This window comes from Lissotriton helveticus, chromosome 3_1 (genome assembly GCF_964261635.1).
Source record: "Lissotriton helveticus chromosome 3_1, aLisHel1.1, whole genome shotgun sequence".
In the NCBI taxonomy this organism is placed as follows: Eukaryota; Metazoa; Chordata; class Amphibia; order Caudata; family Salamandridae; genus Lissotriton; species Lissotriton helveticus.
Window position 1 is genome coordinate 307,945,732 of NC_136061.1, and position 26,959 is coordinate 307,972,690.

The 26,959-nt window shown below is 45.2% G+C and overlaps 1 protein-coding gene across 1 annotated transcript in view; it reads right to left on the reverse strand.

Moving 5' to 3' along the window:
• The window catches only part of DOC2B (double C2 domain beta), a 2,292,694-nt gene that overhangs the window by 48,681 nt on the left and 2,217,054 nt on the right, over positions 1-26,959 (reverse strand). The window contains exon 7 of the mRNA XM_078683586.1: positions 11,230-11,311. Within this exon, the coding sequence (XP_078539712.1) occupies positions 11,230-11,311 (82 nt within the window). The remainder of the gene's footprint in view (positions 1-11,229; positions 11,312-26,959) is intronic.

Here is a 26,959-nt window from a genome sequence, read left to right on the forward strand (position 1 = left end):
GCCAGCAATCAGGAGCAAAATAAGGTTAATTTTATATTATAGCAGGAAGGCGTATGACAGGCTCAGCGACAACAAAGAAGTATCCGGATTCCCAAAACAGATCATTAGCAACAAAAGGAGAAAGGGCAGCAATGCAGAAGTGTCAGCACTGTAGACATCGGTATAAAAACAGATGTGGTGAACACAAATCAATATGCAAATAGTAACAACTTTGCATTCCCACCATCCAGTAACACATTGGATACAGAACAGGGGGGCCGGAATAGCGACATCAACAAAACTAGCCCGTCATACTAACCTTGGGAGAGAAGGAAAAGGGGAGGAGGGGAGGGGAGAGGAAAGAGGAAAGGGAAGGAAAACACAGACTAAAAGAGAAGAATGCCGCGCTGAAACAGGCGCCCCGTAGCGAGGAACATATAAAAGAACAGGAATAGTAGCAGCGAAGAGGGCATGGGAGTCGCAATGGAAAACAGCAGAGCTATAAAAGAAGAACAGCAACGTTACAGACCCCACCCTAATCATACCACGGAAGGCAAGGACAGACGCGGCACTCTCATAAAGATACACAAAAGGGCCATAGAACTAAAAAAAATAAAACATCAAAGAAGACCCAACCCACCCATCCCACCCAGCACCCCTGCAGAAGGCTACAGCCTACCCTCCAAACAGCGCGCCTGTCGCCCTAAACCAGAACCCGAAATGTAGTAAAGACAAGAGAGAAAAGGAAGAAAAAGACAAAAAGAAGATATGAAAACAAGGTAGTAAGTAGGAGGGAGGAGCATGAGGGCAGAAATAAATACGGTCGGCCACAGCCCTCCGCCCAACCATACAATCATAATACGTGTGCACCAGAACGACACGAACTCGAGCGCCACAGAACTTACAGAGGGGTCTCCCATAGCACTATGGATATGAGCCACGTCGTCACGAATCCGTATACCAATAATCCAACGGGAGCCATGCATCTTACCCCAGTCCCTTCTTCACCGCAATTACCACCCACCAAATAACAGTGTGAAGTGAGCAACACGATGCGAGGCAAGCACACAAATGAAAAAAATTACAAGAAAGACGCAGGTCAGAGAGGTCAATCAATAAGCAAGTGAACAAAAGGTCAAATAGGCAGTTCAAATGTCTCAATAACAGCAACAGGGGCAGTAAAAGACAAGAGTTCAGTCCCTCAGATCGAAAAGGCGGGGGTGTGCTAGCAAAATAGAAACAAGACCTCATCAAGGCAGAAACAAGCATCAGTCCGCCATTTTTCTCAGGCACCCGGGGATGATCGGGCCTCCGCACGACATCCCAGTCCCCAATTTCCAGACATCGAAGAGCAGGAGGTTTCAAAGCCGTCGGCCTGTAAATCCGTCGATGGACAGTAGCAGCATCCTTCGGAGCCACCGAGGGGGGCGAGGCAATGGCATCTCCAAGGCAAGAGGGGACCATGAAGAAGCGTCCACCCAAGATGGCGGCGGATCGCAACGAGTCTCCAGGAGCACCGGGGGCCAAGGTCGCGTGCAAAGATCGCAAAGCATCAAGAACGTCGCCAATCGTAGGCTCATGCCCACATGGCCCTGCTCCCGTGCAATCCAGCAACCGGAGACCGCCATCAAGAGGAAATCCACATCTCAGGTCATCGGCAGCCATTTTGTAGAATCAGCCCCCTCACTCCTCTCCGCCACTCCCGGAGCAGTCCACAAATGGAAGACTTTACAGATGTCCGGGGGGTCCCAGTAACGGCTGCTTCGGTGCAGAAAGGAGAGCCGCCCGAGGCGGAGGGTCGCCTATACGAGAGCTGGCGCTCCTCAAAGGTAGAGCCCGAGCGCGAGGGTCCAGGGTCGATGGACGGAGCAGCGGCGGGGGGACCCCTTCACACGGTCAGTCCACGGAGCATCGCGCTCCGCACCAGCCTCACGGCCGCCAAGGTAGGCCCGGTTCAGGGTCACCGGGAAGTTCTCACAGTGGCTCTCTCCAGTGGTGCAGTCTCTCGGCCGGGGCCGACGGTTACCGCAACGCCGGCCCGGATCCAATAGGCGATGCCCCGGTCCCAGCTCTACGAAGGCCCCGGTCCCCTCGGGGGGCACAGCTCCGGAACCACTGCAAGCCGGAGCCTCCAGGTCAAACGGTGAGCGAGAGCGAAATGTTGCGTTTCTATTTCTTCGAAAATATGTCGTCTCTGGGCAGGATATGCAGCAGGATATGTGAGTCAGGACGGAGGGCTGACGGAGCCGAGCTAAAAGGCGACCATTTCGCTCGCGAGCTTGGCTCCTCCACGGGGAGGATTATTGAAGAAGATTTGGAGATTGAGGAAGCCTTTGCTCACTTCTTCTTGAACTTATATTCTGAAAACTTAACTCCACCTGAAGGTATGATGAAAGCCTTCTTCCGGGATCTCCAACTTCCTGCCCTATCAGCTACTGATAGGGATAAACTGAGCGATCATATCTATTTAGAAGAAGTGTTGCAAGCTATGAAATCATTAAAAAAAAAGGAAAAGCTGCAGGCCCCGAATCCATCCCTAACGAAGTATATATCATCTTGAAAGATGAAGTAGCACCTTTTTTACTCCAACTCTTTAAGTCAGTGTATTCAGGCGCACAGGCAGTACCGGCATCCTGGAATGAGGCTACAATTACATTAATTTTGAAGCCAGATAAGAACCCACAGTTTTGCGAGTCGTATAGACCTATCTCGCTCCTAAATAGTGATCATAAAATGTATAGCCAAATTCTTACCAAAAGATTAGATAAAGTGGCAGGTTCTATCATACACTCTGATCAAAAGGGTTTTATGAAGGAAAGGCAGCTGAATGAACTAACGCATGACCTTATTGGGGCAATAGACTTGGCTATTTTTTTTCAGATTCCATTGGCAGTTTTAACATTTGATGCTGCCAAAGCTTTTGATAGGGTCAACTGGATGTTTTTAACAGAAGTAATGCATCGCTTTAATCTGGGAGAAACATTTGTAGCTGCAGTTAAGGCCCTTTATAAGAACCCCTCTGCAAGGGTTCTTGTCAATGGAAACCTCACAAAACAATTACAAATTTGGCGAGGGACCTGACAGGGGTGTCCCCTCTCGCCCCTTCTCTTTAACTGCTATATCGAGCCTTAAGCATGTAAATTAAGATCAAGTCAAAATATTGTCGCTTTCAGCTGTTTGGGCTGGGGAAAAAAATAGGTTTGTATGCAGATGATCTTATGATCCTACAGGGAACTTAGAACAAGCACCTCCAGAGATATGGAATCAGTTGGGAAGATATCTGGATATTCTGTAAATCAGCAGAAGACCGAGCTGATGTCATGGAATTCTCCATATAAAAGTGTGCTGGAAAAACAACAGATAAGATACATTGGGGTACAAATCACTAAGAACATAGAAAAAATAGCTCAATTAAATTTTGACAAAACTATGGTTAGTGTACGACAACAGCTACAGGCTTGGGAGCTTCTACCCCTTTCTATCATAGGGAGATCTAATTTGTCAAAATTTATATTTTGCCCAGGTTTACCTTTCTTTTTGATGCCATTCCTTTGGAATTTTCTAAAATCTGGTTTAAGAAGACACAAGGGCTCTTCTCCTCATTCATGTGGGGAAGAAAAAACCTAATGGAGATATAGCCACACCAGATATTTATTTTTATTATTGTGCTTAAAAACTCACGTCAACTGCTAAATCACAGTCAATTCTACCAACCTCTCTTTAAAGCCCTAAAAAAGGTACATAAAATACAAGCTGACTTCTTTCTTTTAAAATTTGGCCACCCCAAATCTTTAAGAAAGTTAGGTTGAAGGCTTCAGAGCATGGTGTGGGGGCTGTTCTGCCACAGATGAATGAGAAGGGCCTAGATCAACCTGTAGCCTTCATTAGTAGGAGGTTACTTCCACGGGAACAGAGGTGGAGTGCTATTGAGCGTGAGGCATTTGCTGTGGTCTGGGCACTGAAGAAGCTGAGACCATACCTGTTTGGGACTTACTTCTGGGTTCAGACAGACCACAGGCCCCTCAGATGGTTGATGCAGATGAGGGGTGAGAATCCAAAGCTGTTGAGGTGGTCCATTTCCCTACAGGGTATGGACTTTACGGTGGAACACCGCCCTTGTACAGAACACGCAAACGCTGATGGTCTGTCCAGATTTTTCTGCCTTAGTGATGAGAACTCCCAGGAGTTAGGGCAGTTCTCCCCACATTTCAGCTGGAGGGGACACGTGTTAGACCTGGCACCATTGGCGTGGGTCTCTCTTCCATTTTTGCTGTTGCCTCATGTATTTTTGCTGGTGTTAGGTGCTTTGGGCACTGTGCCACTGCTTTCCAGTGCTATAGTGCGAGTGCTCCCTATTGTAAATTGATGTATTAATCAGTGGTTCCATGTTTGGCTATTTGGTTTACTTGTCAGACCCTAGTCTAGTGCAATGAGTGTGCCTAGGGCATGTAAATCCAAATGCTGCTGGTGGGCTTGCAGCACTGGTTGTGCCACCCACAGTAGCAGCCTTGTAAAATGTGTCTAAGGTCTGCCATTGCAGAGCCTGCGTGCAGCCTGGTACTGTCATGCTGACTGGGCAAGTGCACCCACTTGCCAGTCCCTAAACCTTCCCTTTTCTTCATATCAGACACCCCTATGGTAGGCCCAAGGGTGGGGTGCATTGTAAGTATAAGGTAGGACATGCCCTGGTGTGTGTGGCATGCCCTAATAGTGAATTACAGCCATTTTCGTTTTTCACTATTGCAAGGCTACCTGTTCTCCATAGGCCAGGACGGGATGTTAGATTATTGCATGTTTATAATACTAACAGTCTCAGAGAACATGGTAGACATTCAAGTTTAGTATGCCTGAACTCAGAATGATTAAATAAATCTTTCAGTGAAGTTGGTTTTAACATTCTGTGTTTGCAAATACCACTTTTAGAAAGTAGGTATTTGCTTATCTAACCTTTCAAGCCTGCCTCTGCTAGGTCGTGTATTCCTTTGTCTGGTTTTGTGAGTGACAGGGCTGGGGGATTCCAAGAGACAGGATGAGTCATCCCAGTGGTGAATAGAGAGATCTGCATCTAGATGGGAGGGAGGAGTTGCACCTGAACCTTGAATAGGGCTGTTCCTGCCTTCCACAATGCTGACTGCACCTCCTGGGGAGCGGCTGATGTCTCTGCCCTGCACACTGAAAGAAGAGAAGGAGTCCTGTAAACAAAGTGATCCAGGACTGCACTTGCCTTCCACAATGCTGGCTACACTTCCTGTGGGACGTCTGATGTGCCAGCACTGTGAAAGAAAAGGAGAAGTCTGGTAAACAGAGTGCTTCGGAACTGGTTTGGACTGGGCAAAGGCCCCTCTCCCCTCCGAGAACAAAGGATTTTGGGGTATAAATATTGGGACCCTGATCCCATGAAATTAGATCACTTTGGACTACAAAAAGAAACCTTTACTGAGGAGAGGAACCTGTGGAAACTGAGGAGAGACAATTCCCAAGCTGAAGTGCTGCTTGGGGGATTGGCCTACAGTGGTTGCCTTACTGCCAAAGGAAGGAGAAAGGAACTTTGTGTACTTTACTTTCAACTTGTGAAGGATGTCCAAGGGCTTGGAAGAGAGCTTGCCTTCTGCTGAAGTCTCAGGGACATAGATATGAGTAGTCACACTAGCACTCACAGTTCCACATAAAATATTCAGTTCCAGAATGCTCTAGGGTGCACTCTCCGAGTCAGAGTGCGTGGAAATCAGCCAAAGAATCTGCGTGTCCCCTATGGGAGACGTCCCCTAGTCACAGCTCACAAACCCTGAATGGTTATTTCAATTTTAAATAAAGTTCGTCAATGAAAAAAGCTGTTTCAGTTCACAACCATTTTTTCTTTATTTTTCTTTTCTGATATGACCAGAACCATTCTGTAGCGTTTACCATGCGGAGGTTTTTAACGGTTTAGCAGCGATACTCTGTCATTGGACAAATGTATCCCTGATGATGCCTAATCCATAGGCGAAATGCATTGGATGTGTTGGATTTTTTGGATCTAAATTTGACCTTTCCATTCGAATGATTAAAATTCTTTGGATAACATGTCATATCAGAAAAGAAAAATAAAGAAAAAATGGTTGTGAACGGAAACAGCTTTTTTCATTGACGAACTTTATTGAAAATTGAAATACCCATTCAGGGTTTGTGAGCTGTGACTAGGGGACGTCTCCCATAGGGGACACGCAGATGTCTCAGGGACAGCAGACTTCAACCCCCAGTTTCCCAGAGTTCTTGTGGAAGTGCCTGCTGCTGTTTTGGGCCTTCGGAGGAACTGCGTGTCGCAAGGAGCTGGAAGCGCGACTCATCGAAGAAGAAGCTTGTCGCCCTCACTGCTGCTGCCGTCCCATCCTGAATGTTGGCGCTGTAGTTGTCGCACTGCACCGCATCGAGAGAAGTTGTCATTGGACAAATTTATCCCTGATGAAGCCTAATCCATAGGCGAAATGCATTGGATGTGTTGGATTTTTTGGATCTAAATTTGACCTTTCCATTCGAATGATTAAAATTCTTTGGATAACAAGTCATATCTGAAAAGAAAAATAAAGAAAAAATGGTTGTGAACGGAAACAGCTTTTTTCATTGACGAACTTTATTGAAAATTGAAATGCCCATTCAGGGTTTGTGAGCTGTGACTAGGGGACGTCTCCCATAGGGTACACGCAGATGTCTCAGGGACAACAGACTTCAACCCCCAGTTTCCCAGAGTTCTTGTGGAAGTGCCTGCTGCTGTTTTGGGCCTTCGGAGGAACTGCGTGTCGCAAGGAGCTGGAAGCGCGACTCATCGAAGAAGAAGCTTGTCGCCCTCACTGCTGCTGCCGTCCCATCGTGAATGTCGGCGCTGTAGTTGTCGCACTGCACCGCATCGAGAGAAGAGCGCCACAACAAAGAGGAAGCCATCGCAACTCCGAGGGAGGGTGGCGGCGCTGTAGCTGTCGCATTGCACCGCATCGAGAGAAGAGTCTCGCAACGAGGTCGGAGTGTGTCGCCGTCGCTGTGCCTGCCGTCGCAACTCCGAAGGAGGGTGTCACTGCTGGAACTGTCGCACTGCACCGCATCGAAGAAAAGCGCCTCGCATTCCCGAGTAGCGCACCGCCTTCGGAGCTGCTGCCGTCGCATCGTGGATGTCGCCGCTGTAGTTGTCGCATCGTGCGGATGCTTCACGCATCATGGGAGAAGAGTGTTGCAAGTGGAACTGTTGCTGTCGCATCGCGGAACAAGGGTGTCGCTGCTGCAGTCCACGCATCGAACCGAGAACTTCTCGCATCCCCGGAGAAGTGTGCCGCATCTGGAAGATCTTCATGTCTTTATTTCTTTGCACCTGAACTTTGACGCATTTCCCTCGCTGCAACATTGCTTGTCGTCGAAGCGCACTGCAACCTAAGGTACATTGACGCAAAGTGTTGCATCTTAACAACTGAACTAAACTAAGCTAAATCTACCATCTTAAAGTAACAGTATTGTGTATTTTTGTTGTTTATAGTCTTGTGGTAAATCTATATAAAGTATACTTATTTTTGATATAAAACCTTGTGTGGTGTCCATCTGTAGTGTTGTCACTGGGTTACTGTATGTGGTCACAAATGCTTTACACACTGCCTCTTAAATAAGCCTGTCTGCTCGTGCCAAGCTACCAAGGGGTTGAGTAGGGGTTATTTAGGAGTGTAATCCCCTTATCCTGACTAGAGGCAAGGGTCCCTATTTGTCACAAATCTAACAATTACTAAAAACACAATTTACAGTGTAAACAAGGAAACAATGGCAGAGTAAAAAAATTCAAACAAAACAGGTCCAACAAATAACAAGAACAAACATTACAATAAATGCTTCAATAGCGTTTCTCCCTAATCAATTTATACAGTCATCATCAGAACAGGGAAAAAAAATGTTGCGCAAACCAATCGATGTAGTCAGCCACAAAAGTTAGCAAGCACACGTATAATTCACAATACCCACATGGGTGCCGGGGCACCTTTAAACCCGCCCACTTGAGATTCAGAGTACATGATGAGTAAACGCTGCCCGATGTACCAAGCAAGCACACGCGTTGCTCCCCGGAGCAACGCTTGATTCATCGGGAAGCGTTTATGCTTCATGTACTCTGAATCTCGAGTGGGCTGGTTTTAAACCACTGAGGTGAAACTAGGAAAAAGGGAAACTCTGGCACTATTGGGTGGGGAGAGGCTCCAGGGGCAGAAAGTCTGGCTGGGACTCTGTGGGCAGGTCTACCACATATCTGGAGGAGAGACCTTCCATGGCAACCACAGACTGTAGCCAGTGTTCAATGTAGAGTGTAGGATTGATGCCCCCCAGTCCCTCAGGCACACCAACGATTCGGAGGCTATTTTAGTGCATTCTGCCCTCCACATCCTCAGCGTGCCGATCTGGTATCCTGATCCGGTCAGTAAGTTCCCACAAGCTGACTGTGTAATTCACAAATTGTGGATGAATGTCTTGGAGTGCCTACTAAGGGGTCCATTATGATGTCGGGCGGCACTGTATCAGAATGCGGGAATGCAGGACCAGGGTCTTAGTAAAGTTGAAGCATCCTATCAGTATCACTGCTGAGGAATAGTCATCAATGAGCATCACAGTGGGAATAGTAGGTTCAGCTGGGTACAGCAATGTATGGGGGACCTTGGAGGGTGGATGGGTCCTGTAACATCATGTGAACAACCTGCTAGTCACTCCCCTCGGGTGAAGGGGGTGAGTCACCACTAGCAGCTATAGGCACAGGCTTATTTGTGTGCATTCATAGGACCACAGAGTATTAACAGGCAGTGGTCGCTGAGTCCAGCTTAAAAGGGTCCCGCAGGGGAAGGTAGAAGCCATGAAGCGTTACTTAGCGATTGCGGATGAGCTTGTTTGTGTGCAGAGCTCTCCCCCAAAGGAATGGATGATTGACATCTCTTTGTACAAGCATGCTTTGTATATGCAACCTGTTATCTGGGGAACCTTACTTCACTACTTCCCAAACCCTGTATGGAGTAACAAGTTACACATCTACAAAATGCTTCAGTCCTGAATCATGTGTAAGAAGTGCAACATAAACACAATTACATAAAATTGTCGTTATGTCATGCCATATTTGTTCATGTCTCTGTTGCTCTCATTATTGAATTAACCAGCTTTTTTACATACGTTTGGCTCGAGTAGACCGCCCTGACACCCCCATGAACCTGACCCGGCCTATATAAGACCTCACATCATATAAATATTAAATGGCTGTTGGCAGTAAGCTCTAAGCGACTGGAGCGCATAGGGTCATCTTTGCATGGTGGGATTAAGGGAGGAAGCAGCCATTCGAGGGGGTATTGTGCATAGTGGGAGCAGCCAGAAAGAGTGGATACTTGAAATGATGGGATACCCATAATATTGAGGAAAGATTTTGAGTTATTCAAAGTTACTCGCCACTTTGGTTGGATGGAAGGAGTCATCAGGAAGGGAGGCTTGAGACACTGGAAGCAGCCAGCCACTTGACAGGGTCATTTGGTTGTTGGAAAAGAGATATAGGGCCAGATGTAGGAGCCCAAATACCGGTCGGTAACGGCCGATTTCGGCCGTTACCGACCGGTATTTGGGTTTTGTAATGTAGGGGGCTAGAAAATTACAGAATCGGTATATTTACCGAATCTGTAAATTTACCAATTCTGTCATTCAATATGTAGGTGGCACAGTTTACAGTGCCACAGGCCCTTAGAAATTCGTTATTTACCACCCAAAACTATTGGGTGGTAAATTACGAATTTCTGTGTACATGCACATCTGTGCATGTACACCTGTGCCATGGGCATGCATAAGGGCATGTATGTGTGTCACATGGCACACAAGCCAGAAACAGGGGTGCAACAGGGTGTCAAAGTGACACCCTGTCCCCCTTGGAAATTCTGTATTTTTACAGATTCGGTAATTACCGAATCTGTATTTTCTATTGATTCCTATGGGCTTCAAGGCCCATAGGAATCAATGGCAAATACTGATTCGGTAATTACCGAATCGGTAATTACCGAATCTTACCGATTCGGTATTTTTACCAATTTTTTTTCCTACATAGCAATTACCGATTAGTAAATACCGAATCGGTAAAATTCGGTATTTACCATTCGGTAATTTGCTATTACCAACATCTAGCCCATAATGGGTGTAACTAATTTGAAGAAATAGGTCTGCGATATTTAGGGAACATAAAAATGATTCAGGACGTTGGAAGAGCGAGTGGATTAAACAATGTCAGAGGGGTGCGGCTTATACCCCATTATTGACTTAAACAATGGAGTAGAAGTGTGGTGGCTGTTACCCGGATGTCCTTAGACCTTTATACTATACTGTATAACATTAGCTTTTTCTGCATACCCTTTGATCTTATAACCTGAACACTATACCTGTAAGCCCTGTGTCTATAAACCCTATATTCTTACATTCTACACCCAAACTTTAACCCTATACCTAAAACTCTTACCAACTATACCACCAACTGTACCCCATATCCCAAACCCTTTATCCCACTATTAATCCTCCTATATATTTAATATTCCCATAATACTTCTGAATCTTTAATCCTGTACCCTGCACAAGGACAAACCCTAACCCTATATCTCAAACCATTATCCCTATAACTCAAATCCTTAAACTTATACCTTAACCGTGATTGCCTAAGTCCTGTACCTCAAACCCTTAACCCTATGTCCCAAGACGTAGAACAGTGCCTCAATACCGGTAACCCTTGACTCTTAACTCCAAACCATTAACCCAGTTTTACACACTGTCCTTACTTCGCTGTATTTTCGGAACAAATACTTTGGAGCGTCTCTTTTTTTGGGGGGTAGATGGTTGTATGTCAGTGGGTTTCGGTGCACGTGTAGTATAGGTGTGCAAGTCTTTGGGTATGTGTGTTCTTGTGTGTGGTTGTCTTTGTGTGCTGCTCCTGTGTTAATACTGGTGTGCATATAGTCAATTTTATTTAGGAATGCGCCCTAGTATGCTCCTCTGCTGGGTGTGGGTGTGTTTGTGTGTGTGCGCGCGTGCCTGTGTGTGCGCGCGTGCGTGCCTGCGAGACTGCATTTAAATTAGGACAGAGAAGGTTAATGGCTTGAGATATCCCTGCAGAGAGCAGGACATATGATTTATGAGCCAATTTCCTGGCGCGTGACCCTTTCCCTGCCAGTACGGTGCTGTTTTGTGGCAGCTCCCGCGCTTTCTGTCACTCTGCCGCCGACGGCACCCTGAGATTACCTCATTGAACTCTGGATTTAACGTTTTCTTCTTCACAGCCGTCTTGTGCTTCGATTTCTTGTCCTCGTCTGGCTTCAAGTACCTGAAACATGGAAAAAACACATGCTATTATTAGATGCCGCTTGACAAGGGTTTTCTTTTTTGGAGTGCATGTATTGTGTCAGCGTAGGAGACAAATGTTTATACAAATAAAAGGAGCCTTTTGCTATCTGTCCAATTAGGCTGCCTTACAACGTCAAAGTCTGACATCGGTATTCCCACAGGAGCCTGTTTCCCTCTAAATGATGGGGAAATTCGTGGGCCACTTAATCTCACGGAAAGCTTCAACCTGCCAGCTCTTTTCAGCAAACATTTGTTTTAACTCTGGATCCTTAAGATTTGAAATGATGCACTTGAAAAAGCAGCAATGGAGTCCTACCGTGTTGGTCTGATTAGCTGAAAAGTCTATCTGGCATAGTTCACCCACCACATCAACTACGGGGGACATTTTAAGGGCCAGATGTATGACCCACCAATTTGTGAGGCGCATATTGCGCCGTATTTGCAACTCGCAATTTGCGACTTGCAAAATAGGATTAGTACATGGGCCACAGGTTTTTTGCGGGCACGAACGGGTCTAAAACCCATTTGCGCCTGCAAAAAACCTTAGACTATCTGGCCCTTAGAGCTCATGCTCCACAATCTCTCTGCTCACTTCACTGAATATAGGTCGGAGAACAGAAGTAGCTTCAGTCACTTTCCATGGTTCTCTGAGCAATTCATAACTGTGGTCCACCCATTGACTGTCGTCCAGTGCTCTATTAACCAGTTAGGACACTAGAGGGCATATTAGCAAGAACCTCGTTAAAATTATCGCAGTTTTAGCGGTAGGAAATTGCGCTAAAACGGCGATAATGGGCTTGCTAATATGCGTTATAGAATTCCAATAGAAGCCCAGGTTAGATGTGCAGGACATCTAACCTGGAATGTCCTCCTATTGGAATTCTATAACGCATATTAGCAAGCTCATTATCGCCGTTTTAGCGGCAGTTTCCTGCCGCTAAAAACGGCGATAATTTTAACGAGGTTCTTGCTAATATGCCCATTAATTTAGTCACACAATATTGCCTGCCCCTGCCCAGATTTTAAAAAGCTGCTTGGCAACTGTGTACTTTTAGGTGCATTTTCAACCACTCGACCATTAGTGAATTGTTTAAAGCAGTGATACTCAAAGTACGGCTGGGGCCGTTTGTGGCTCTCTTGGCCAATATTTGTGCCCCCCTTGTGAACAGAAGCACTGGGCTGCTGTTTGCTTGACTCAGCACTAATATTAAGAATGATGTTAAACAAAAGGGTAAGCATTTAATTTCACATTAACAGAAGTAAAGGAAAAGAAGCAAAGAAGGAGTCCTGCACCACTTATGATTAGGAATATTTATTTTTTAAGACATAGTGCAAAAACATTTAGAAATACGATTGTTTTTCAAGATTCGAAAAGTATATTTCAATAACATGCAGAAGCATTTCACCTTAGCACATCAGATAATTTCATTGAATTTAGAGGAAATTAAAAAAATGCTAGTTTTCAAACATGACTTAGAAACGTTCATGCATTCCCCAACATGACAACAATGCCATTAGTGAACCAAGAGACACGTCAGCTGTCATGTGTTCCCTCTGGGTGGCCAAAGTTGTTGTTATACATGGAACAACATTATAGGTTATTAAATTAAACATAAGATAAGGTTTTGTAAACTGCAAATCATGAACACCTGTATTTCGAGGTGCTCTCGTATGTGATAAAGAAAAGGAGGAAAAGCGAAATATAACAACTCGCTAGAATCACACAATGTGATAAAATGGGTAAGTCAGGATACATCCTAGGTTTTCTGGTTTCACAATTGTGCAATGTAACCACTAGATAGGTATCCTATTTTACCAGTCGTTTTGCATCAAATATTAATACTATGTCTACGATTCTGGAGGCATGAGGTCAGAGCGTGGGCCACAGACAGAAACAACTGGTTTGAGCCTTAGGTAGTTCACCCGCCTATATCACTTTATGGCATTTAAGGGACAAAGGCACAGGAAGGAGACAATCTGGCTATCTTCAAACAAATGAGTGAAGCAAGAGCACCAATGTCACAGTGCAGAGCTCTTTGTTTCAAGATGTATAACTTTCTCATGATACTGGCTGTTCTCTCCCCATAGCTAAAATCAAACTACACAACATCTAGGTTTGAGTGGTTCTAAAGGTGAGACTCGGGAAATACTCTCAGCTGAGAAATGCCACTGTGCTGTGGAACCTGCCCAGCTGTAAATGCAGAGCTCACCACTAGGATATCTTTACAAAGTGATAAAGCCAGGATTACAGCTAGAGCTGGATGGGGCTGGAATTTATGTAATGCCTTTACGCAGATTCAGAGTATTGCACAGCTCAAATTATATCTCTTGAGCCTGCTCTGTGGCACAATAGGCAGAAACCATCCAAACATTAGGACAACATTTTTCCCAGTGCTTGAGAAAAATATGGCCTTTCCAGAATCATAGAAGCGTAGGTCAACATTCAGGATCATTAAAGAACTGTCAACCCCAAACACCCTCCATACTCTAGCTCAGCTGTTCTGTATTTTAATGATAAGCAATGTAACTGCATCGTCGCTAACCTCTCTCTCTCTACCCCTCTTCAACAGCAGGCCCACCGTACACACTCACTTATCTGGGCCTGTCCACTCTTTTTACTCCTTGTCCCTGGCAAGTTCAATGAGACTCTTTCATGAAGCAAATGTCCTGGCTTGCCTATACACACAGTTCCTGACATATTCCAGAAGCACATCGGCTCCACCACCATCCTGAAAGTGCTTGGCACTCTCCGCCTGCCCCGTGCCCTAGCCTCCACTTAACTGCAACCAGAACTGTAACTGTACACCCAGTACTCTTGAATCCTTCCATCGGTGTCAATGGTCCACAGAAATCCTGGCCAGACCCTCCAGCTTCTCCTATTCTGCAAACCTTGTAGAGGGAAGGGTGTCCAACTTTATCCAGGCTCTCTTTAAATCCAGTTACATCCTAGAAACCTTCCCTAGGGGGTCCACTTAAAGAGGTGTGCCTGTCCTTAATTCTTAACTTCATACAAACTCTCCTTGGACTTGTCTACATACATTCTGCAGGCATGATCACTCAGGACAGACCCCACATTGCCCGGACGCTCAATAAAATCCTATGACTTCTATTCCCTGCCTGTCCGCCACTTCCTCGAATCCAGCAAAGTCGACCAAGCCCTGTGTTGAGAGTCTCCCTGTGGATCTTGCTTCCTCTACAGGGCCATAAAATCCCAAATCACTTCAGTTTCAAAAAAGCAACTACTCGCGGACTGTTCCCTCAGATACTCTGGATGACCCTCCGGCCACCATTTTACCCTGTGTGTGATCTGTCAGGCTGAGGGCATATCAATTGCAGACCTAGAACAAGCATTTGCAATGCAATCGGTCTCGCCTTTGGGACCTTATATGTATTTGGCTATGCAGCACATTAGCCTGGGTGCTGTAACATCTACTGTAACATCTACTGTTCTTTAACATGGAGGGAAAGTAATCACCAAACTTCATAACATGCCAGGTAGGGGAGCACATGAAGATAAATACTGCCTTTCAGCGGGAAATGGTATAGTCCAAAGCTCCGTTTTTAATATAAAAGCAGGGCCTTCGGTGGGCATAACACTGAAAATACAAGATTTGAACAAAATATTATTGCTTGTGGAGGACAATTTCTATGAACTGGAATCTAGAGAATGCTAAAATGGTTCTGGTATTTTACTGACCTCTGCCAGTCGTTTTCTATCAAGACAGTTAAAGAGAGGCAGTTGAACAGAAAACAAAGTCCCTAAGCGGAAGCAGACAAGTGCTAGGGCTAATCTCCAGAGCCCACAGAGTACAATGTACAATGCTCGACCTAAAAAGTGTGGCCATGATGTAACATTCTTCCTAGTTTCACTGCAAGAGTGTGTCTAAACCCGGGGTGGAAAAGGCTGAGCCGGACCCAATGGGGACCCGGGGCAGAAGCTCCCCCCCCCCCCGGTCTGGGCATGCAAAAAAAGGGGTGATCGCGATTGGTCGTCCCAGGATGGCTTATAGCACCCCCAATCAGAGGGCGAGTTTGCAAGCGACTGGGGGGCACAGATGGGGGTAGGGATGGACAAGTTTTTACTCAACATTGTGGGACGACTGGAGCAGGTGGGTTTCTCGTGAGGCCGGAGGAAGAAGGGGAGCTCCCGCCCAATCGTGAAACCGGAGGGAGCGTGGCAGTAGAAACCCAAGATAGATAGAAAACTGAGAGGAAGTTGACTAGAGGTAGATGGAAGGCTCGCACAGTGTCCTTGGGATGTCTCACGGCAGGGGCACTGAGGGAGCTAAGGACGAAGTACAGCTGCATCCAGAGTAGAGGTAACGCTCCCACAGGGCCGTAGGGATGCCTCCTGGCAGGGGTACTTGGGGGAGCGAAATAACAGGACGCAGCGACAGGCAAATTACATGAGATGCACACACAGGGGCCTTGGGATGCCACACAACAGAGGCCCCGAGGAGCAGGCAAATGGCCGACAAAGGGTCCAGAGCAAGCAGAACGCCACTTGCAGCCCATGCAGGTCTTGACAGACACCCACCAAATTTGGTAGCAAGTTGAAGCCTGGAACCGCGAACACGAAGGCCTGGAAATGGGGCAACTCAGCATAGGATGTTGCCTGGGGAGTGCATAACCACAAAGACAATCAATGGGAGAGGCATTATCATGGATGTTATGAATGACTAATAAAATGCGAAAATGTACAACCATGTTATATGTGAAGAAACTGCAACCTTTTTAGGCACCAAACCAAGTTGTCTGTGGTGTAAATCAAAGGTAAAAGGGACGCAGCTAAATGGACAAGGGGAGGAGAGAGGGAGTCGCACCCTGGGAGGGTTTAGGCTGTGTAATAACAGCGAGTCAAGTGCACCTGAACGTGTTATTGATGAGCACTATCCAACAAGAATACTTGTTCACACAAAATTATACAGCTTTAACCTGCCACAAAAACAATAATGCTGCCATGTTTACCATTTACAATCATATTTAAGAATATGGAGTTGTGATGAAATTTAAGATGAGTATACTCATGAGAAACTACAGAGTGACTCATGTTGTATTTCACAGTATTTTTACTTATCACTAAAACTATCGCTTAATATTGCAATGTTTTGAGTAGGTTGGAAGATGTAACTTACTGTCTTTAATAGCGTTTAAATCCACGCGCTCAACTATCAGATGTTACTGCTTTCGAACTCAATGGCGCTCATTCGAACCGCTGACCTACAGTTGACAACACATCTCTGCCGCAGAAACAAAGGCCAGTCACCTACCTCATTGATTCTACAGTTAATACAAATAATTATGCTTTGTGTAAGACCGACACTCCCTCATGAAGCAACAGGGAAACGCTAACTTGATAACACCAAAATGCTACTAATAATAGAATTATTATTTTCAATTACAATGACAATAATAATAAACTATCATTTGCAGTGGCAATACTAATAAGAACACGTGCAATTTGTATGTTATTAGCGGATAAGTGCAAAAAGAACAATTGATGGACAGAATGCAGAACAATCTAATACATTCAACCCAGTACAGAGATTTGGGGCTAAATCCATGTTTTTTTGCTCACGAATGCCATTCCAGTTTGGACCCAGCCATATACAAATCAGTCTTGACCATGCGCCCAATGGAAACAGTCCAGCCCGAACTGGCACGCCAGGTCCTCCCTGGACTGGAAACAAGTATCCTAGGACTGATTTCGGGCTTTCAGACCTCATCAGCCAGGATAGCTTGACTTCAGTGGCATGGAGCACACAGGATGGGTAACAAATGCAAAAAGAACAATTGATGGACAGAATGCAGAACAATGTCATACATTCACCCCAGTACAGAGATCTGAGCCTAAATTCATTGGTTTTTTGCTCACCATGCCATTCCAGTTTGGACTCAGCCATATGCAAATCAGTCTTGACCCTGCACCCAATGGGATCAGTCCAGACCGAAATGCCAGGCCAGGTCCTGCCTGGACTGGAAACAAGCATCCTAGGACCAGTTTCCGGCTTTCCACCCACATCAGCCAGGATAGCTTGACTCCAGTGGCATAGAGAGCACGGGTCCCAGGTCTGGGCAAACCCATCCCACTCGTTGTGACAAATGCAAAAATAACTATCTGAAACTGGTCCCAGGATGCTTCTTTCCGGTCCAGGGGAAGACATGGCTTGGCAGTTCGGGCTGGACTGTTCCCATGAGGCACAGGGTCAAGACTGATTTGCATATAGCTGTGTCTGAACTGGGGTGGCGAAGTGAGCTAAAGAACGATAGTGGATTCACCTCAGATCTGTGACTGGGCGTGAGGGTCTGAAAAGTTTCAGCGCTCCGTCCATCATCTCCTTGTGTTTGCTTACAGCAGATAAGACCAATAACCACAGATTTCGGCTCAACACTGACTAAAGTCGAAGGGACTATTAGCGTATAATTTCATTGACGCAAACAGACCATGGCAGTGAGGGGCAGACCCCCGATTCCTGCCTGTCTCCTCCGCCTCTCGCTCTCTTGTATTCCTCCTCCTCCCATCAGGGGCCGCTAATCCACAATCTGGTAGTACATTCTGGAGTTGTGTGACCCATGAAAGGTAGCAGGAAAGCCGTTTACAAGCATGACGTAGTTCATGCTCATTAACGTGATTGGCTGTCCTTCTAGTATGTCCGTGACAGGCGTTATTACAACCCAGATCAATGGTGTGCACCTGAGCGCAAAATTGAAACCTGTGGCGTACCGATAACATACAGACGTCAACAGGAGGTACGTAGCCTGCCAAGCTATTCACAGGCTTGGAGCCTGAGGGGGCGGGCGATAACCAGAGCGGGGCCAAGCAACACACCCTGAATAATGTATGATATGGTTTTGACAGTTAAATTGAGTGTCTCCCTTATTTGTCCAGCTGCAACGTCATGGGATTATGCACCCCTTTTCAGAGAGATGCTTAATCGATAATAAAATAAAAATACCGGAACACCACCACGCTGGAGTACATTTTTAGAATCAGTCTGCTCTTGTAATATTGAACGCCAAATGACTGAGGTACCGAGCTGTCGGCTGTGGAGTTTATCTCCCGTTGGATTAGAAAGCATTAGCGCATAAGACATGGGCAAATGGTTTATTAATAAGCCACCGGGTGCAGCTCTCGCTAGCAGATGGGCTCTGTTTAACACATGCTAAATATGAACACACAATGCACAGGTACGCGTCCTTACTAATGGCCATTAATGCGATACTACCTCTAGAGGGCAGTATAGCTGCACGTGAGAAACTTTGCTAGCACAACAAACCCCTCACGGGTGAAGCGATGTTCCTTTTGTAGTGAATTCCTAAGCCAAGCGCCAAAACAATCAGTGGCAGATTTACAAGCTCCTTGTACTGCCAGTACGTCACTTTTTGCGAAGCACTGACAGCGCATTTCTCTGCCCCATATTTACAAGGACAGGAAAAGCCATCCTGTGTGGCTTTTCCTGTCCTTGTAAATATGGCCCTTTACACGCAGCACTTTACGTGAAAGGAGTGTTCCATGGGTGTTGCTTTGGGTGTTCCAGATTTACGATAATTCGTAAACCTGGAAATGCGTCAGTATGCTACGCCACCCTAGCGGTGGCGATGCCCAGGCGCAATGAGGAGAAATGTTTCAGTTCTTCTATTTTTTTCCTTTTTCAATGCGTGCTGCATTCTACAGCATGCATTGAAAGAGGAAAATGCCTGTAGTGATTGTTTTTGTGCAGGAACGTGCCCCATCCTGCACAAAAACAATCTCCCCATGACGCAGACATCCTTGCAGCCTGGTGTAAGGGTGCCTGCGCCGGCGCATGGCAGCTGTTTGTGCGCCAGCGCAAGGGTGAGCACAGGAATGCAACATATCATTGTAAATATGTTGCATTCCTATGCTCTGAAAGTGCTGCGGCGCGGCGCAGCCAAAGGACTTGCGATGCTGCGTTGCGGCATTTTCTTGTAGATCTACCCCTCAGGCTCTGTGGTGAGAGAAGGGTGTACAAAAGGAAACCGTGAGAGTGCGAGCATGAGAGGACGGAGAAAAGGAGCAGACACGAAGCCTGAGGGAGAAGATGGAGGGAAAATAGTAGGGGGCAGATTTATGAGCCCCATGCGCCACATTTGTGCCGCCATTGCAACACTTCTGTGACGCAGCAGTGGCGTAAACCAAGCACCACGTTGCGTCCTATTTACAATATGACACATCTAGGGAGATGTGTCACGTTGTAAAGCCCTGTGCCACATGAAACCTGCGTCAGGTTTCATGTGGGAGTTCCGGCGCAGGGGGGGCGTTCCGTCGTAGGAACGCCTCAGAAAAGTGCCGATTTCACTCAGTCACTTTTCCGACGCCGCTGCGTCAAAACCTTGCTCCTGCTTGAAGCAGGTGTAAGGCGTGACACACCATGTTGAGGATAGGCCATGTTGGAACAGTGCTGGAGTTACGTCGCGCCCGCGACACATCTCCAGCACTGCGCCAACCTTACGCCGGCAGATGCGACACGCATCTGTTTATCCTTGACCCATGAAGCGCTGCATTGTAAATGCGGCGCATCTGTGGTAGCGCAAGGGTAAACTTGTGTCATGCATCTTTCCTAGCGTATCCCTGCTGATTTGCAGGGATGCACCAGGAAATGTAAATCTGCCCCTCGGTGTAGACAGAGTGGCAGAGAGAGGACAGGGAGGCTGTGAAAGAGCAGCCTGAGAAGAAATGTTTTAACGATGAGGGTGTGTACGATAAAAGAAGGAAAGAGACAAAGAGGAAAAGAAGGCAAGAGACAAAGAGCAAAGACGGCGTGAGAGAGGTTGCGGAGAGACATAAAACGTGTGGGAGTTGGTGTCAGAGAAGTGACAGTGTAGCTGAGAGAGACGAGGATGACAGAAGGGTACCCAGGCTGGCCTGACCTTGGAGCTTGAGGCTTCCCGGGCCTAGGGTGAAAGCAGACTGCATCCGTGGCTGGACAGCTCCAGAGCCATGAGTCCAGTGATTGCACCGAGGCCTCCCTCGGGGATTACCCAACAGTGAACGGCCAAGCTCCTGAGCTGAGACCAGTCTAAGGCAGCGCCAGACCTGGGGCCAGTAACCTTCTAGGACATGGTAGTGAACTAATCAGTAACCAGACCAACCAACAGGGCTGGTGGTTCTGTAGTGTTGAACCCGCGCGCATGACAACATATGTTATAGTGCTCGTCAATGGGACTCTCATGGGTAGTGTTGCTTAATGTACCTCCATCCAGTTGGAGATGTGGAAGTCAGGCTGCCTCAGAGGAGCATCCATCAGCAACTCACAGTGAACTTAATGTTAATCTGTCTGGGTTTTGGCCTACCTAGTTTACCTTGCTTCAGCCCCATCCACGCCAGGACCCACTTCTCAGGAAAACACTCAGGGGATGCTAAGCAGCAGCCTCCACGGAGGCTATGTCGGTACAAGGATATCCAGACAGAAAAAACATTTTGACTTTGGTGCCTTACCTATCCCCTCAGGCCTTTTTTGCGATGTGGCACTTACTAGTAGTGACGCCCCATGGCAGTAGACTTGTCTTGCTTCATGAAAACCCCGGACCTAAGCTTCATTGTTCTTTGAACTCCTTTGTGCCAGATCAGTCTAGTGCAGCCAAGCACACACTCACCTTGTGTACACAAAAGCCAGGCCTTTATTTATTTATTTATAACGTTTGATATAGTGCAAACAAGATCCAGAGGGATATCAGAGCACTTCACAATAGAATGGGAGTGATGCAGCGGTTCTCCGGAAAAAATTTCTTAAGCCATGACACCTTTCCCTGAAGTACAAAATCATACATATACTCAACAGTGGGGCCCATAACACTACGAGTTACTCACAAACACTTACACCTTACTCCATGGATCGGTGAGATTCAAAGGAGAGCTGCTGTATCATAGAGGGATGTCTAAACTATAACTGAATATTTATTCTATTTACACCTGCAGTTTAAATAAGTTTACCATGGTTTTCATTAATAAAACATTTATTTAGACACACCGCCACTGTGATCGATGGATCTGCTAGTAAAAAATTAGCCGAAGGAAAACTCAAGACCAGCTTTAATTCTCCATTTATCTAATTTTTATGAACAGCAAATTTAACATGTCTAAAATTGTATTCACGTTATTTATTTCTTTATTCAAAATCGACATTGAAAGGAAAATAAGGATTTTATTTAAAACGGTTAATTTCATTTATTTCAGAGAATTCAGAAATAGACATTTATTTAGATTGCAGAAATGCAAGTATTTTAGCAAAAGACAGATAGTTCCCAAAATTCATTCTTTCTCCTAACTTCCTTAACTAATAACCTCACCTAAAGTTCAAATCTCATTCAAAAGAAATAAGAAAATTATTCAAAGTCTTACATCTCAGGAAAAATCAGCATAAGGACAGCATCTTGAGAAGAAATCGAAAAGGAGTTTTTTCCTCACTATTGGCCATATGTATGAAGGTACTGATTTGCGATTCTGAAATAGTGATTTTTAAGAAATCTCTATTTCAGAATCGCAAATTGGTATGTATGTACAAATTCGCTTTTTTAACGAATTCTTAGTATTCCTTAATTGCGATGTGCAAATTGCGAATCGCAATTAAGGAATACTTTCCCATTCATTTCTATGGGCCAGGAGGCCCATAGGAATGAATGGGAAGGTATTCTCAATTTTGCAATTCCCAATTTGAAAATCGCAAATTGAGAATAATTTCAAGGGTGCAGGGGTGTCCAAAGGACACCCTGATGCACCCCTGAAATATGCATGGGTGCACATGTGGCGCACATACATGCCCTAAGGGCATGTATGTGCGTCACTTTTCACTTTGAAAAATGTTGAAATGTGCATATTTCAAGGAAATCGCAACTTACCACCAACTAGAAGTTAGTGGTAATTTGCGAATCCTTAAGGGCATTTTGCACATTTTTTTGGCTTCATACATTGCATTTAAGGAATCGTAAAATTTGCGATTCCTTAAATGCAATTGCAAAATAAGGAATCGCAAATTTTGCGATTCCTTATTTTGCACCAGATTTTACTTCATACATATCATTTTGCTAATTCGCATTCGCAAAGGCCGAAATTCACAGAATTTCGGCCTTTGCGAATGCGAATTTGCTTCATACATATGGCCCTAAGATCAGCACTTTTTATACCTTTTTCACTAGCTCTATCTGTCTAAAAGTGTAACTTTCACCATAAATTCGAGTTCTGATTGGACAATTTTGGGGTGGATGAGCATCACCTCATCATTACAAAATGTAGTTCCTGTTCAGTCAGCTAAAATCCAAAGGGCTTATTGTTTTACGGATATGTCCGGCCTAGTCTTGTTCTCAGTTCGCAACTTCAGAGTCTTTTCCCACGTTCAGTAGCTTAAGCATTCATCATACCAGGCAGTCATCTGGACTTCCAGGGCAGCCTGTCCTTGAACTAACTTCATTCCGGCACAGGCAGCTCGCATTCAGACTCGGGCTTGGACTGCACATGCTCAGTTCATCTTTCTTTCGCAGTTTACTAAGGCAGCCATTTTCTAGTAGGCCTCACGGGCCACTATGGGAACTATCATAGAAACAAACACAAAATAGACGTTAATTTGAGAAAAATAGCCTTTCTGTTTACCTCCCCCTTACTAAGGTTTTCCCTATTAGTAGTTACCTAGCAAATAAGCAACATTTAAGCGTAATATACTTACTTATCCCTCGGTTTCTGCCACAAATACGTAAACAAAAGCACATTTATGCTGCATTTTATTATTTCAAAGCTGCTTATTAGTTTAGGACACGACAAAATCACATAGTTAGGTAATTATTATTGCAACATAAGCAAAATTAATTCCCACGTGTACTTGTGTAGGTGCAATTTTTATTCTAAATTGATTAGTTCCACGTCATTCCATTAGTTCATGTTATTGAAGTACGACTTCACAAGAGAACACATAATTTTGTTTCTCCTCCTTGCTCCATCAGGAAGAAGGACATAAATGCTAAATCGACATCATGTAGGAGTAAAAAACCAGGAATGATCGCTTATTCAGGTACAGTTGCACAAAAAAGAACCATAACAAATGATAGTCCAATGGAAGTAAGAGCGATGTTTTTGAACAGGTGTGCCCAGCCCAATAAGGGTGAGAATTTATTCATAAAGAATTTTTTGGCTTCCAATTTGAATGCCGTCGTTGAAGAGATTTGGCGTACTTCCGGTGGAAGAGAGTTCCATAGCTTTGGGGCAGCGCCGGAAAAGGCTCTGTGACAAGTTCGCTTTTTACTAAAGATGAGTGGTTTCAAGAGGAAAGTCTTGGTGCTTCTTGAGGCTCTTACACCACAAGAGAGCTCCAGTTTTTGCCCAATGTACCTGGGAATTTGGAAGTGAAGGGCTTTGTGCGCAAGAACGACAATCTTTAACTGAATAAGTGCTTAATAAGGCAACCATTTGAGAGATTTTAGGCCTTGCTTCTAGAGTCCATCAACCAGCCTCCTGTAATTAGTGGAAACTTCCAGGATCCCCCACCCACACTGGGCTCTGTGTGCACTACCACTCAAGGAAGCTAGGAGAAGTAGCTATTGGTTGTTATTGGATGAACCAGTGCTAAAATTAAGTCTGTGAACTTAATAATTCTCAGGCTTTTGACCACCAACACTTTTGCCACAGTATGATGTGAAATCAGAGAGAGGGTGCAGCTTTGCTTCAACAGTGTAAGTGCTTTGGTGACACCAGTGTCAAGCATTCTGCTTTGAAGACATACCGGTGTTATAGGTTTTGAAGCACCCCTGCCTGCGCCGCCTGGAAGCTGGGGGCTCGTGAACATGCCCTGTGCGCTGCTGGGACGTCACTTTTTGTGATGTTCCAGTGGCGCACAGGGGTTAGCCATATTCAAAAGGCCACGTAAAGCCACCCTGCATGGCTTTTCATGGCTTTGTAGATATGGAGTGAGGCAACGCAGTGCAAGTCACAGCGTTGCCTCACACTATGATTTGGAGGCGTGGTGTTATGGTGGGTGGGGAGCGTTATGGTGGGGAGCGTTATGGTGGGTGTTCCAACGTAATACCCATGCCATTTAACACATTCCCAGGTTTACAGAATCTGTAAACCTGGGAATGCATCAAAAGACTACGCCTCCCCAGGGAAGAAATAGAAGAGGTACAACGAGGAGAAATAACATTATTTCTCCTTGTTTTTAGGTTTTGCCTGCACAGCGCTTGCGTTGTGCTTGAGAAATCTATTGTTTTTAATACAAACTTAAAAGGGACTACCTTCATACCTCCTTTCTTACCTGGCTTCTCATTGGGTCCTGTGCCTGCCACTTACCTTTCCTCCATTATTATTGGCTGTAGCATATTTCCCTGCATTTGCCAATGCTTGTTCCTCAACTGCTTCTCATCAGTTTCCTGCTGCCAAAATACTGCTAACATCCGTTTTGGTGGAACTATATTTTCATAAAGTTTTGCAGCATATTTACATAACAATGTATCACCTGAGAGATTAACCCCCAGATTCATCATTGTCCTGTTTTGGGAGTCCTTAATAGCGATTATTAAGGAATCGCTATTAAAGACTCGCAAAGCGGGATTCAGCTAGAAATCGCAATATTATTTGCGATTTCTACAGCTTCCTTATTTGCGATTAGCAAATTGCTAATCGCAAATAAGGAATGACTCCCCACTCATTCCTATGGGCCTAAATAGGAATGAGAGGGGAGTCATTCCTTATTTGCGATTAGCAATTTGCTAATCGCAAATAAGGATGCGATTTCAAGGGTGCCAGGGGTGTCCAAAGGACACCCTGTAGCACCCCTGAAATGAAAATGTAGACTGATGTTGCGCAAACACATGTCCAAAGGACATGTGTGTGTGTAACACACAACTTAGAAAAATGCACTAAAGTGCATTTTTCTAAGTTTTCGCTATTTACCACGAAGTCAGACTTCGCGGTAAATAGCGGCCAAAAATTGCGATTTCGCAATTCTAAAATGGTTCATGAATTGCATTTAAGGAATCTCAAATAGAGATTCCTTAAATGCAATTCCTCGCCATTTGCGATTTTTGCATTTGGGATGATGAATCCCAAATGCAAAAATTGTGCTCTCAAAGGGCCAGATTCTCAGAATCTGGCCCTTTGCGAGCCGATTTTCCATTGATGAATCTGGCTAGATTTGCCTAGAATCACAGGATGTTGCGTGGCGCTGCCAAGACTCGAAACGGGATCCCCAGCCCTGGTATCAGCAGCTCTGGCCTGTGCACCACATCCACTACTGTGTTATCTGTCAGGGAGCTCTTTCCTTCTGCCTTACGATGATTGATGAAAACAACTCTTTAGTTAGTATATAGGCGAAACCAATGCATTAACAATGCTTGTTTCCTCTTTCTATGTGTGCTCCATTCAGTAGCACACATAGAAAGAGGAAATAGCCTCCATTGATTGTTTTTGTGCCGGAAGGCATCTCTTCCTGAACAAAAACAGTCATCCCTACAGCGCAGATACCCTTGCACCATGATGCAAAGGTGCCAGCATTGGCGCAAGGCAGACTTTCTGAGCACCAGCGCAGGGAGAAAGGACAGGAATGCACAGTATCTTGAAGATACAGCATATTCCTGTCCTTTCTTTTGACGTAGGGCAGTGAAGCAGGAGGGCTTGCGCCGATGCCTAACACCAAAAAATTGTAAATGAGGCCATGTGTGTCTAAAACTCAAAATATACTTGAAATGTATACTTAAAATATATACGAGCACAGGAGAATTTACTATTTTTACCCCTGTCCTCGAATATTTTGAGAAAGTGTATTTTCAGAATAAACCATCCACTTGAGGCTCTGTATTTACAAGAGAACTCATTCTGTAGGAACTCCTACAAATATATTAAGGGCCTCATTTATGAGGCCGTGCGTCACTTTTACGCCGCTGGTGCATCACTTTTTGTAACGCACTAGCAGTGTAAAAAATGTGCCTTATTGCACCAAATTTACAAAGTGACGCATCTAGGTAAATGCGTCACTTTGTAAACCCCTGCGCTGCATCAATTTCTTACGCCTGCCTCACAGCAGGCGTAAGACTGACGCAGGCCCTTTCCCATGGAGCTTGCCCCATGTGAAAGGACACATTGCTGGAGTTGCGTCACTTTTGTGACACACTCCAGCAATGCGTCACTTTTGCGCCATACAGATACGTCAGAAATACTAACGTATCTGTAACTCCTTGCGCCATGATGCGTCATACTGTAAATATGACGCATCATTGGTGTCACAAGGAGCGCGCAGTGAAAAGTGACGCATCGCTGTTTTCACGCAGCAGTGCGTCACTTTTCATAAATGAGGCCCTAAATGTGGTAACAACTGGCATTGGTAAGCTTGCATTGCTTTTTCGTTGATTACTTTTTCCTGGATTGTGCAAATGAAAGTAAACGTTTAAAAGTTCAAAAAAGAAGAACAATCTGCCTTCTAAAGGTGGCGTGCATGTATTTGAAAAGAAAAATAAGTACAAAATGAACTATTGAGGTAGGCAGTCATAAAATAAGGCACAACATGCATACAAAATGCAATAGAAATAGAGGATTACCCAACTAGACAAGACATACCAACCTTGGTCCTGAAGTGCACTCCTTTTTATGCAGCTGTGTGTACATGTGAACAGGTAAAAATGTTGTCCCTAA